This window comes from Seriola dumerili, unplaced genomic scaffold (genome assembly GCF_002260705.1).
Source record: "Seriola dumerili isolate Sdu_G_001 unplaced genomic scaffold, Sdu_1.0 BDQW01000331.1, whole genome shotgun sequence".
Taxonomy (NCBI): Eukaryota; Metazoa; Chordata; class Actinopteri; order Carangiformes; family Carangidae; genus Seriola; species Seriola dumerili.
Window position 1 is genome coordinate 3,317 of NW_019174586.1, and position 14,950 is coordinate 18,266.

Here is a 14,950-nt window from a genome sequence, read left to right on the forward strand (position 1 = left end):
CCTAAATGCATACACAGCATACAACTGATATCCAGATCAAGACTGGTTGTGGGTACTTGAGGTTGCAAATGTGAGAGTTAATTCACCTTATGTTTTATTTGGAATATTTTTTTTTAAAGCTGTGTAAGCGGAGATGATTTTAACAGTGTTCCTTTTATTTTTTAATCGCTGTTATTGTTGGACTCACGGTGTCGCTATACACCATCCTTACAATGATTTAATTCCTCTATCCTCTGTGGACTGACGTTCTTGTACGCCCATTGACCGGTTTAGATAGCGTCGCAATCACGCTGGATCGCTGCTGTTATTCGTGTTATGTAGTGAAACTGTTTCTTTAATCGTTTCTTCGCCGCACGGGGAGCTCATCGTTGACGATGGATTCGAAAATGATCTTGTTTCAGCCGCGCTGCTTCTGTTTCCTCTTTCTTTTTTTGCATATCGCATATGGAGACATTAGCTGTTCTTTTCCAGAGGAGATGAAACGAGGATCAGTTATTGGGAATATAGCCAAGGATCTTGGGCTGGAAACGGGCGTGCTCTCTAAAAGGAGAGCCCGCATTGACACTGACGGGACTGACAAACGTTACTGTGACATAAACCTGAATAACGGAGAATTGATTGTTGCCGACAGGATTGACCGAGAGGGGCTCTGTGGAGAAAAGGCTTCGTGCATCCTAAAACATGAGCTCGTGCTGGAGCATCCTCTTGAACTTCATCGGATTAGTCTTCACGTCCAAGATATTAATGATAACTCACCACAGTTTAACGAAGAACGTATCAATGTAGAAATTCAAGAGTCGGCAGACAGGGGAGCTCGTTTTGTGATAGAGGAGGCACACGATGCGGATGTAGGCCAAAATTCAGTTCAACACTACAGCCTTAAGAAGAACGAGAATTTCGTTTTGGCTGTTGACGGAAACACAATAGAGCTCGTTCTTGATAAAGAGCTTGATCGTGAAAAACAAGAGGACATTAATTTGCTCGTCACAGCTCTAGATGGTGGCTCCCCTCAGAGATCAGGTACCGTAGTCATACACGTCACTGTGCTGGATGCTAATGATAACGCCCCAGTGTTTAGCCAGGCCGTTTATAAAGCCAGTCTGCCTGAAAACTCTCCTTTAGATACTGTGGTGGTCACAGTGAGCGCGACTGATGCAGACGAAGGAGTCAATGGAGATGTGACATATGACTTTGGACATGTTACTGAAGATGTGAAGAAGATATTTAGTATTGACCGTAAAGTAGGTGAGATACGAGTAATCGGTGCTGTTGATTATGAAACTACTACAACATTTGAAATACGCGTTAAAGCAAAAGATGGGTTAGGGCTTTCATCCTATGCTAAAGTAATAATTTATATCACTGATGTGAATGACAACGCCCCTGTAGTCACTTTGAAATCACTGAAGAATCCCATACCAGAAGACACTCCACCTGGTACAGAGGTGGGCATCATTAACGTGCAGGACAGAGACTCAGAGAATAACAGACAGGTCCGCTGCTCCATTCAGCAGAATGTCCCTTTTAAGTTGGTTCCTTCTATTAAAAACTATTATTCTCTGGTGACCACAGGACAACTGGACCGTGAACTAGTGTCTGATTACAACATTACAATCACTGCCACTGACGAGGGCTCTCCACCTCTGTCCTCCTCTAAAACTGTTGAGTTATCTGTAGCTGACATCAACGACAACCCACCTGTGTTTGAGGAACAGTCGTACAGCGCATATGTGACTGAAAATAACAAACCTGGCTCCACTTTATGTTCCGTTACTGCTCGAGACCCCGACTGGAGACAAAACGGTACAGTGATTTATTCTCTGTTAGCTGGTGAGGTGAACGGTGCCCCGGTGTCCTCCTATCTGTCTGTTAACGGAGACACGGGGGTGATCCACGCTGTGAGGTCGTTTGATTATGAACAGTTCAGGAGCTTTAAAGTCCACGTGATGGCCAGAGACAACGGTTCTCCTCCGCTCAGCAGCAACGTGACCGTCAGTGTCTTCATATCAGATGTGAACGACAACTCTCCTCAGATACTGTACCCCGCCCCGGAGGGCAACTCCTTCATGACCGAGCTGGTCCCCAAAGCTGCACACGGAGGCTCTCTGGTGTCCAAAGTGATAGCGGTGGACGCGGACTCCGGACAGAACGCCTGGCTGTCCTATCATATAGTGAAATCCACTGATCCGGGACTTTTCACTATTGGTCTCCACAGCGGAGAGATCAGGACACAGCGGGACATTTCTGAATCTGACAGCATGAAACAGAACCTTATTGTGGCAGTTAAAGATAACGGACAGCCCTCTCTCTCTGCCACCTGTTCCATGTATTTACTTATTTCTGATAACTTGGCTGAGGTGCCAGAACTGAAGGATATTTCTTATGACGAGAAGAATTCCAAACTGACCTCTTACCTGATCATCGCTCTGGTGTCTGTATCCACCTTTTTTCTGACTTTCATCATCATCATTCTGGGTGTGAGGTTTTGTCGCAGGAGAAAGCCCAGACTGTTGTTTGACGGAGCAGTCGCCATCCCCAGCGCTTATCTGCCTCCTAATTACGCAGATGTTGACGGCACAGGAACTCTACGCAGCACTTACAATTATGACGCGTACCTGACAACAGGTTCTAGAACCAGTGACTTTAAGTTTGTGACATCTTATAATGACAACACACTTCCTGCTGACCAGACTCTGAAGAAAAGTCCTTCTGACTTTGCTGATGCGTTTGGAGAATTGGAAGGATGTCCAGAGGTATGATTTCAAATAGCATCAGTTTTGTCGAAAATTCTATAAATCAGCTCAAACCCATTTCCTTTCATACATTTCATCTGGAATGATTTACATGCCCTATTTAAAACCGATATTTTTTCCAAACTGGCGAAACATTTTTTTCCACTCCGTGCGTAAAAATGGGCTGTGCTGCGTAATTGTTCTTCAGTGTCTATTTTCGTGAGCCTGTCCATTTCTATCTATTTAAAGCAGTTACTATAAAGGGTTGCTTAATCAAGCTCAATGGTTTTCCTTGAAAGTTTTTCTAGTGCCTGAAATCGATTTAATTTGATCCCTTGCTTTCATTTTAGCATGGTGAAGATGAGATTTGGAGCTTATTAGATAAATTCTTGATCACTTTTCGTTTTAGATGTTACAGAGGCTTGTTATTTTCTCACTTGTTTTTTAGAAATACATTTCTGACAGAGGGTGTTTGAATTAGTTTTGGAAATGTTATGGTTGCTGTCCAACCCAGAAGAGTAATCTTCATGCAATCACATTTGTCTTCTGCAAGTCTGTGTTTTATTCTGAAATTTACTGTCTTCACATCTTTTGCTTTTGCATAAGACTGTCACCTCACTGGAGCTGATTTTCCATCTGTAGAATTGTTATTATTTGTGTTTGGTCAGCATAAAGTAAGTTTATTTTTCATTTCAAGGTTTGATGTGTTGACATTCACTTTTAAGAAGATTGTTTTTGTAGTGTCATCAAAATCGTGGTCTTCAATTTTTCATTAATATTATCTCATAACATCTGAAAAAAATCAAATATACAGTAAGTGCATTCAGTGCTTGATTAAATTTACTACTTGGCATATTAGTAGCAGTAACCTGTGTACCGCTGATCAGCTGGAGCATAAAAGGGGCAATGTGACTGAGTTTCAGTGATGGCCTCTGACAGACTGCACATGCCAATCATATGTTTCTCTGAGTGCTAAAGCACCTTGTCAGCACAATCTGATGATTAATGTTGCACAGTGAACACTGTCTGAAGCTATGCATGCTACAGTATGTCATTTTCAGGATGTGAATCTGGTGCTAAACCTTTTTTACTTTCTCTCTCTGTCTGTGTCTCTCTGTCTCTCTATGTCTCACTCCTGTAAACAGACAGAAACAACCAAAAAAAGTCCACTTGTTATGCATTTTTGTCTCATCTAATACACCTGCAATCTTCTGTCCCTTGTGTCAGAAGGAATTTCTAAGTGAGCTCTTTGTCAGTTGTTCATGATGGCTTAGACTTGATTGACTGTGGCTTGGATTATACCTCATTTACAGTTGCTCTGGACAGAGGTTTTCTGCAACATAAATAAATGTAAACGCTCACTGTGGTGTTACACTTAAGCCCATGGAACTTATGTTATCATGTTATCTAGTAGATTGGTATGTTAACCTTAAAAGATGAATGACTGAAAACCTACATAGACATGATGGATCGCATCACCGGTAGCCTGTAGATCTTTACTTTTGAATCCAATCCGCTACGCTTTCTCAACAGGCATTTCTTCAGGCTTCCTATTGATTGAGGTTTGATATGGATAATTTCTTTCTCGTCTGACCACTATAAGTGAAAATACATGACAAATGAAGAGAGAAAAAATAATAGTAAAATAGTGTGTGACCACATGGATATTTCTGCAGTGATTGTGCTTGCTCACTGATATGCTCTGAATGAATGGTGTTTATTTTATTCATATTCATCACTGAATCATGTCTATTTTATCCAGTCTGTGTTTTCAACAGGCTTGATCCTATGCTGTAAACCAGTAATACATTTTCTCAGGTTGTGACTTGGCAGAATACCAGTCACCTTGACCATCAGAATACAGTTTGAAGTTCATGCAGGTAATCTTCATAGGCCATGTTGAAAGAATGAGCAATTTTCCATTTTAGGTCACCCAGATATTTTTTTCTAGTGTACAGTGATTTTGGTGACAGCTGTTCTCCCTTTTTTTTTCTTCTTTTTTTCTGTGGATTGACTGAGTATCTGACAGCTACCATTATTTTAGATTATCTGCACGCAGCCATGTTTTGGTGAACCTGAGGCAGTGTGACTGTGAGGAAATGAAGTCTACATCACAGAACAAAGACTGGATCCTCACAGTAACAAAACATAAGGTTAGAGATATGCCAGTCATGAGTTTATGAATGCAAAATAGGGAATTCATATAAATGCATAGCCTGAATGTTATCAGTCTGCATTTTAGGTAGACTGTAAGCCTTGATTGTTGACTTTGCTAGTTTCCTGATTGTCTCCTGATTTTGAACCTCATGCATAACTACAGTTGAAAATATTGGTTATACATCATAGATGTTGTGTTTGTTCAATAGATGAACAGTAATTGTAAGCAGGCTGCAGCCACTTTGAAATTTTGCTTCTGTTTATATTATCAGTGTTTTTGTTGAACCTAACTCACGGTGGCGCTATACACCAGGCTTAAGACATTTGAATCCCTCTATCCTCTGGTATGGACACGCATTTTTGTGCTCTTGTATCTTGTCACAATCGCCCTGGAATCGCAGTTGCTATCCGTGTTATGAGGTTGAATTGTTTTTGTTCGCTTTAATCTTCAACAAAAACTCATCATTGATTATGGATTCTAAAATGATCTTGTTTCAGCCGCGCTGCTTCTGTTTCCTCTTTCTTTTTTTGCATATCGCATATGGAGACATTAGCTGTTCTTTTCCAGAGGAGATGAAACGAGGATCAGTTATTGGGAATATAGCCAAGGATCTCGGGCTGGAAACGGGCGTGCTCTCTAAAAGGAGAGCCCGCATTGACACTGACGGGACTGACAAACGTTACTGTGACATAAACCTGAATAACGGAGAATTGATTGTTGCCGACAGGATTGACCGAGAGGGGCTCTGTGGAGAAAAGGCTTCGTGCATCCTAAAACATGAGCTCGTGCTGGAGCATCCTCTTGAACTTCATCGGATTAGTCTTCACGTCCAAGATATTAATGATAACTCACCACAGTTTAACGAAGAATTTATCAATATAGAAATTCAAGAATCCACAGTCAGGGGAGCTCGTTTTGTGATAGAGGAGGCACACGATGCGGATGTAGGCCAAAATTCAGTTCAACACTACAGCCTTAAGAAGAACGAGAATTTCGTTTTGGCTGTTGACGGAAACACAATAGAGCTCGTTCTTGATAAAGAGCTTGATCGTGAAAAACAAGAGGACATTAATTTGCTCGTCACAGCTCTAGATGGTGGCTCCCCTCAGAGATCAGGTACCGTAGTCATACACGTCACTGTGCTGGATGCTAATGATAACGCCCCAGTGTTTAGCCAGGCCGTTTATAAAGCCAGTCTGCCTGAAAACTCTCCTTTAGATACTGTGGTGGTCACAGTGAGCGCGACTGATGCAGACGAGGGAGTCAATGGAGATGTGACATATGACTTTGGACATGTTACTGAAGATGTGAAGAAGATATTTAGTATTGACCGTAAAGTAGGTGAGATACGAGTAATCGGTGCTGTTGATTATGAAACTACTACAACATTTGAAATACGCGTTAAAGCAAAAGATGGGTTAGGGCTTTCATCCTATGCTAAAGTAATAATTTATATCACTGATGTGAATGACAACGCCCCTGTAGTCACTTTGAAATCACTGAAGAATCCCATACCAGAAGACACTCCACCTGGTACAGAGGTGGGCATCATTAACGTGCAGGACAGAGACTCAGAGAATAACAGACAGGTCCGCTGCTCCATTCAGCAGAATGTCCCTTTTAAGTTGGTTCCTTCTATTAAAAACTATTATTCTCTGGTGACCACAGGACAACTGGACCGTGAACTAGTGTCTGATTACAACATTACAATCACTGCCACTGACGAGGGCTCTCCACCTCTGTCCTCCTCTAAAACTGTTGAGTTATCTGTAGCTGACATCAACGACAACCCACCTGTGTTTGAGGAACAGTCGTACAGCGCATATGTGACTGAAAATAACAAACCTGGCTCCACTTTATGTTCCGTTACTGCTCGAGACCCCGACTGGAGACAAAACGGTACAGTGATTTATTCTCTGTTAGCTGGTGAGGTGAACGGTGCCCCGGTGTCCTCCTATCTGTCTGTTAACGGAGACACGGGGGTGATCCACGCTGTGAGGTCGTTTGATTATGAACAGTTCAGGAGCTTTAAAGTCCACGTGATGGCCAGAGACAACGGTTCTCCTCCGCTCAGCAGCAACGTGACCGTCAGTGTCTTCATATCAGATGTGAATGACAACTCTCCTCAGATACTGTACCCCGCCCCGGCGGGCAACTCCTTCATGACCGAGCTGGTCCCCAAAGCTGCACACGGAGGCTCTCTGGTGTCCAAAGTGATAGCGGTGGACGCGGACTCCGGACAGAACGCCTGGCTGTCCTATCATATAGTGAAATCCACTGATCCGGGACTTTTTACTATTGGTCTCCACAGCGGAGAGATCAGGACACAGCGGGACATTTCTGAATCTGACAGCATGAAACAGAACCTTATTGTGGCAGTGAAAGATAACGGACAGCCCTCTCTCTCTGCCACCTGTTCCATGTATTTACTTATTTCTGATAACTTGGCTGAGGTGCCAGAACTGAAGGATATTTCTTATGATGAGAAGAATTCCAAACTGACCTCTTACCTGATCATCGCTCTGGTGTCTGTGTCCACCTTTTTTCTGACTTTCATCATCATCATCCTGGGTGTGAGGTTTTGTCGCAGGAGAAAGCCCAGACTGTTGTTTGACGGAGCAGTCGCCATCCCCAGCGCTTATCTGCCTCCTAATTACGCAGATGTTGACGGCACAGGAACTTTACGCAGCACTTACAATTATGACGCGTACCTGACAACAGGTTCTAGAACCAGTGACTTTAAGTTTGTGACATCTTATAATGACAACACACTTCCTGCTGACCAGACTCTGAAGAAAAGTCCTTCTGACTTTGCTGATGCGTTTGGGGATGTTAATGAATCTCCTGAGGTAGGGACATGTTCCATGTCATCTGTCCCAGATCTATGAAACATTTTCGACATTTTGATTCACACACACACACACACACACACACACACACACACACACACACACACACACACACACACACCACACACACACAGCGACACAAGACACACACACTCACACACACGGCCAACCTGCCTCCGTTTGTTCACATGAGTTCATGTTGTCAGGAGAATACATCTCACTGCTCTGGCTTGATTCTCTGTCCTTGGTGCTGAACAGTGATTTCCTGACGCATTGTTTTTGGGGGGCTCGACCTGTCTTTCTAATATGTGCTCCCTTTTTAGTCTCACTGAGTTTAATGTTTTAATCCAAATTATTTAGGTTTTCCTTCTTTTAATTTTTTCACCTGAATAAGACACTGCTCCATTTAGTTTCAGTGTAAGATATTTTTTCAGTCCCTTGAGATTGTACTTAAACTTACATGTCTGAAAGAGAAGTAGAGTTTAGTATCACATTTGCTAGAGAAAACATTGAAAATATTTTTTTCAACAACATTTTTTCTCTCTCTTAAATAAAACAATTATATTTGACCCTAACTAATCTACACCAGTTCACTTTTTATTGTAATTTTTACATTTTTAAAAAATTGTAGTTGTAAGAAAATATCTAGGTAACCATATACTCAGGTACTCTGCCTTTTCAAATGACAGATGGAGAATGGCACTGAACATTAGCAGTGACTTCAAATTGCTGTTGTAACATTGATTGGTTTATTAAGCTAATTAGGTTTCCCAGAACTCAATTAATTATTGCAATCCTTATTTCACTGTTGATTGTAAAGACAGGTGTTCAATGTGTCTAACACTGGTCATCAAGCAACAAATATAAATCTATCTATACACAGATCAGACTCGTAATAAAGTGAAATAATACTCAGCAGGCAATAACCTTATATTCCTTTCAGTAATTTTAAGTGGAATCTCCAATATATCAAACTGAAAGCATACTATGTCACAGTAGTTCTACAGATTTTTATTACATTTATCCTTAAGCAGGATCAGTAAAATATGTCTAGTGATAAAATCATATAGTCAGTTGAGTTTAAATAACAAAGTTTTTCGGTGCAGCAGTACATCTCTGAACTCTTCGTAATTTTTGGCAAAAATACCTTCCTGCTGTGTGCTCATCCTGCCTTTACAACAACTTTAAATGCTGGACTCACTTTATTTTGTAGTTATCAATGGTGGTCGGGGCAAAACGAAAACTAAACTTACAAATTTGTTATCCTTTGAATCTCTGAGTGTTACACAAAATACATTTTTAGAACTCCACCTTATTCATAGCAGAGTAAGAAGAGTAGTCCACTTATTATTGTTTTCTCCATTACTGCACTTTCACTGGTCCTGGCTTTCTTTACTGTCATGTTTGAGGTGTTTTAACATGCATTTTATTTTTTTGTTGGACACTGTGGTTAACAGTGATTTATGTCATATTGTCAAATTCTCTGTTGGACAGTTTGATGCACTATGAAATTCTCATATATCTGACTTGAATGTTTGTCACATACCAGAAAAACATCTGGACATTTTCTCTCTGGACTCACTGCTGCATAATACTGTGTTGATCATAAGTTACTCTTCATTCAGAGTTTGCACCATGGGCATATATCGATGGAGGAATCCATCTTCAGTGTTTACAGTGGTCTTGTATATCATACTGAGGGGATATTAAGTAAATGTTATTGCACAATGGCTTCTATAACTGGCTGAGTGTGACCTCTTGAAAGAAACTGTGTTGGGTGGTGTTGGCTGTTTGCGTGTTTGTGCTCTGTAGCACCTACCAGAGGAAGAAGTTGAATCAATTAATGCTTAGGGTGTGAGGGGTCTGCAGTGATTTTTTCCCTGCCCCCTGTATTTTGTAAGACATATAAGTCCTGGATGCTGTGTGATTTGGCCCCAGACATATTTTTTGGAGATTTAACTCAATGTTCAAACCCATTCCTGTCCAGACCAGACTGTGATTGATGTGCAGAGAACAAACTCAGTAATGGCACTGTAGAACTAGATCAACAGCTAATCTTCCATAACAACATAGGAAGTAACTTTGTACTTGTAATGGAGTTTATGTTGCAGACCCACCTGTGTTCCTGGGAGATTGTAGATCCCAGAAACTTGCTGGTTTCCACGGCCAGCATATTGTTGTTGAGCATGATTAGCTGGAGGAGTGTGTGTGCAAAGTCCACTGCCATATCCACACTTACAGTATGAGTGTGTTAATATCCAGTGCAATGCAATTCAATCAATACCACACCACAAACTCTAGTCTGAAAATATTAGTTAAATCACTATGTCAGAAGAATCAAAATGAGGAATAATTAAATTAGACATATAAGAATTAAGCAGGTGGTATTCATTGCAAAAGTACTGTATAGTATTGCATTACTTTAGTCATGTGTTGCTTTTAGTGTGTCCATCCTCTGCTTCTTCAAACATGGATGTTATTCATCTTGTGTAATATTAAGTTAACACACCCTGATTTTGCCTGGGCTTACCTTGGTCAGGTGTGGCATGAACTTATATTAAAATATGAACAAATATAATATATTAATATCATTGCATACTGTCCACTGTTGTAATTATCCTCTCAGTCTCTGGGTGACGCTCTTTTATAATGTCTGACTCACTGACTCGAGGATGCTATGGCCTGTCTCACCCTATCTGTGTCAGTGGAACTGGAGTATTGGGTTAGAGCCAAGGGCTGTGTATGCAAGCGTGTTTGTGTTGGTGTGGGTGTGTATGGGGAGAGAAGAAGAGAGAGAGCGAGAGTGCTTGTGAGCGAGTGGGTTAGTGTGTGTGTGTGTGTGTGTGTGTGTGTGTGTGTGTGTGTGTGTGTGTGTGTGTGTGTGAAAGAGAGAGAGAGAGAGTGAAACGGGGATAGCGAGAGGAATCCAAGCTGACAGCTTCCCTAATAGAGCATGATTAACTCAGCTAGAGAAGCAGGGAAACGTGCATTACAGCGGCATTTTCAGTTCTATATTTGGTTGTATATATTTAGGATTTATCCATAATGTCGATAGTACATTTGTTTCTGAAAGCATGTTTAATAATGGACCAGCGAGTAAACTTAAAACGGTGGCTGCGTTTTTTGTTGTTCAGCCTTCTTTTTGGTGTTTCGTTTGGAGAAGTCCGCTATGTCCTTCCAGAGGAGATGCAGCGAGGGTCTGTTATCGGGAATGTTGCGCGGGATCTTGGGCTGAAAGTGACGGAGCTTGATGCTCGCAGAGTCCGGGTTGTTGCAGAAGGAACCAGCCAACTATGTGAACTGGACACTGCGTCAGGCAATCTTCTGATCAGCCAGCGGATAGACCGAGAGGAGCTCTGCGCGCAAGCAGCTGTCTGCATCCTCCAGTATCAGCTCTTATTTGAAGATCCCCTTCAAGCATATAGCTTAGTTTTGGATATTACAGATATAAATGACAACAGTCCCGTTTTTGCTGCGGGAGAAATAAATCTAGATTTAGTGGAATCCACAGTTCTAGGGAGGCGATTTCCGTTGGAGGGCGCGCATGACCCCGATCTGGGTACCAACTCTGTCCGTGAATATAAACTGAGCGCGAATGACCATTTTACACTGGAAATGACTACCCAAATAAACGGCAATGCTTATCCTGAACTAGTTCTCAAAAAAGCGTTGGACCGGGAGGCACAAGCTGAACATGTGCTTAAAATCAACGGAATTGACGGGGGAAATCCATTCAGATCAGGAACTGCTTCTATCCATATCCGTGTTCTGGACGCCAATGATAATGTCCCAGTTTTTAGCCAACGAGTTTACAAAGCCTCTGTGCCAGAGAACTCGGCCGTAGGAACTGTCATAGCAACACTGAATGCCACGGACTTAGATGAAGGTGTTTATGGAGAGATAACCTACTCTTTCAGTCACCTCTCAGACAAGATGTCAGGAGTTATTGAAATGAACCCACTGAGTGGAGAAGTAAAGGTGACAGGTCTTATTGACTATGAAGAGGCCAGTACTCACGAGCTGGATGTTCAGGCAAAAGACGGCGGAGGTCAGGCCTCTCACTGTAAACTTATAATTGATGTAATTGACGTTAATGATAATAAACCAGTGATAGAAATAAAGTCAGTCTCTGCTAACGTGGCTGAAGACTCTAAACCAGGAACTATGGTTGCTCTTATTAATATTTATGACCTGGACACAGGAAGCAGTGGGCGCGTCACGTGTTCAATCTCAGACAATGTTCCATTTAAATTTTTATCAGAGGTGAAAAACTATTACATGTTAGTGACTGACGGAATACTAGACAGAGAACTTCAACCAGAGTACAACATCACAGTCACTGCCACTGACGCGGGCTCTTCCTCACTCTCCAGTGTGAAAGTTCTAACAATCGTGGTTAATGATGTAAATGATAACCGCCCAACTTTTACGCAGAGCGAGTTCAATGCCAACATTTTGGAAAACCAACCCGTTGGCACTTTTGTGATGAAAGTGACAGCAGAAGACACAGACGATGGATCTAATGCTAAAGTACTGTACCAAATATCAAAGGACACAAAGTCAGAAGTGTCCTCTTTTCTTACCATCAACTCAGAAACAGGGGAGCTCTTCACATCGCGTCTCTTTGATTATGAACAGTCAGTCCACTTCCAAATTAAGGTGACAGCTCGAGATGGAGGCGACCCCGCACTCTCCACTACCTGTACTATAAATGTTTTCATTGAGGACCAAAATGACAATACACCCGTTGTGCTATATCCTGTCCAAAGCACCGGGTTCATAGCTGAAGATATGGTGCCAGCTGAAGCGCCTAAAGGCTACCTGGTTACTAAAGTGGTTGCTGTGGACGCCGACTCTGGCCATAACGCCTGGCTCTCCTACAGAATAATCAAAGCAACGCAGCCTAACATGTTTACAGTAGGTCTGCACACAGGAGAAATCAGAACAATGCGAACATTCATAGAGGACGACGAACCGAAACAAACTGTTGTCGTTTTGGTAACGGATAACGGGTCGGAATCTCTCTCCGCCTCTGCTACAGTCTGCATAATAATTGGTGACGGTCTGCCTGTTTTAAGTGAACTTTTTGAGCTTGCTGATGAATCACAGGACAGAGACAACTTAACGCTCTATTTGATTATCGCTCTGTCAACCGTTTCCTCTCTTTTCATCCTTTTAATCAGTGGAGTGTTTTATTTTAAGCTCTGTCGGCGTGGTTATGTGTACCGTTCAACCGCCACCAGTCTCCCCGTATTCCCCACCACGTATTGCCCCCCTAGCTTTACAGATTTAAGTCGTTGTGGGACCCTGCTGAAAGATGATCGGTATGATTCCTTCTTGACCACTGGGTCGTGGAGAGGCGATTTTCGTTTTGGCTCAAGCACAGACACTGACACACTAAAGAAAAGGAGTGCAGCCTATCAAAAAAACACCCTAAGGCGCACCAGTACAGACAGAGCTAGTCTGAAGGTGAGGGCAGGTGTACCTCATCCATGCTACGTGGTCAAATGAGAGTCCAAATAATCTCTGTGCAATAAATTTGGACCTTCTGACTGTCAAATACATAATGGTTGCGTCAGATTTTCTCATGGTTTATAGAATCACTAGAAAAACCCATGCTGTTGTGTATATTTAAAATGATGGCATTTTTCTACACATCTATTTATGCATGAATATGCTGTTAGTGCATCAAAATGTTTTGTAATGGTCTTGGAGATCTGCTATTAATTTCAACTTTATCCCCCATGATCCGATTTAAATACAGAGGCAATCTTAACCTTGTACCCAGTCTATCTTTTGGAATGTTTTTGAAAATAGTATTAAAGTAATTATTCTTGTTTGTATCGACAACTGGCAGTTGTTTGTGGTAACTTTAGTCAGGCTTGTCTTGTTTGCCTGCCTCATTTTAGTCTTCTATTCTGTCTAGTTAGCAGTCTCTCTTTGTCTGTCTGTCTGTCTCTTTTCCAGATTGCTTGTTCACCATGTTTTCTTTCCATTGATTTATTATCTGCAAATGTGCATTGCTTCTATAGCTTAATTAACTAACTTAACAACAGAACATAGTGTTTAAGAACAACATAAGTGTGAGTAGCACCTGTTTCCCTTAAAAGCTCAAACATAAATATTGGATTGTTTTAAAGAGGAATACAACCAGTTAAATAATTAGCCTACATCTAGTTGATGTGTCTTATATCCTGCAGTAAAAATGCATGGTAGACCACTTTGACTACTCTATCAATGTGGCTTCTGAGAGGAGGGAATATAATCTTAGCGGTTATAGTTTTGCTTTGTTGCTGGGGTACCTGTCTTTGCCTCTTTTTATGTTTTTGCACTTTTACTTATAGTTCATTTGTACTTGGAACACTTCAACCAAGTTTTGATATTGATATGTTATGTTTTCACAAAATAACACATGATTTCTTGTGTGACAGAGACATGTAAAAAACACCCGGTGCTATATGTCACGAATTGAAAAATATTCAAACAGACTGTATACATTTAATGAAAAATAAACATGAAGAGAAAAGTGTGTTCTACTTCTCCACTGGCCTACTGACCTTTTGCACAGAACTTGTAAAAGGACACAGGGGAAGGACATTCATAACAGAAAACTAAAACTGATGGGCATCATAACAACAATACAACTCTAATGAACAAGAAAAAAAACTTGCACCCTGGGGACGCCTCGGTGGCTCACCTGGTAGCGCACTTACCAAATAGGCTTAGTCCTCACCGCAGTGGCTATGGGTTCAAGTCTGAATGTCATCCCCCCTCTCTCTCTCTTTCCTGTCTATCTCTCTCTGTCCTATAGAATAAAGGCAAAAAAAATGCCCCAAAAAATTACTTAAAAAAACTTGCATGCATGTCTTTGTCGCAGTGTCAGCTGACAACAATCCATAGTAGAAAGAGCTTTAAATTAAAGACTCATCCAGTTGTCATAAATATGGCTGTTTACTTCATGGCACCTATTTTTTCTTTTTATTGTGCATTATATAAAAGGTCCAGACTGCCTTCCATTTCAGCTTTAAATTTATTGAAAAAGCGAAGTTTTCAGTCATAGATTTTTGATGGTCAGACATTAAAGCCTGATGAATTCATTACTTACATTTCATCTATTAAGATGTTACTTCTTGAATTTAGAGATTATCTTTCAGAGGTTTGCTGCCTTCTTTGATGTGACATCTTCTTCTCTACATTAGACATTATTCACT

At 41.4% G+C, this 14,950-nt stretch overlaps 2 protein-coding genes across 2 annotated transcripts; both read left to right on the forward strand.

Moving 5' to 3' along the window:
* Positions 1-476: 476 nt before the first annotated feature.
* On the forward strand, positions 477-7,778 carry LOC111232384 (protocadherin beta-16-like). The gene is made up of 4 exons (XM_022759879.1): positions 477-1,245; positions 1,678-2,319; positions 6,664-7,268; positions 7,380-7,778. Exons 1-4 carry the CDS (start codon positions 477-479, stop codon positions 7,776-7,778), a joined length of 2,415 nt encoding a protein of 804 aa, XP_022615600.1.
* A 3,045-nt stretch (positions 7,779-10,823) lies between these two features.
* On the forward strand, positions 10,824-13,264 carry LOC111232518 (protocadherin gamma-A2-like). Its single transcript, XM_022760090.1, has one exon. The coding sequence runs from the start codon at positions 10,824-10,826 to the stop codon at positions 13,248-13,250; it is 2,427 nt and encodes an 808-aa protein (XP_022615811.1). The 3' UTR covers positions 13,251-13,264.
* Positions 13,265-14,950: the final 1,686 nt, after the last annotated feature.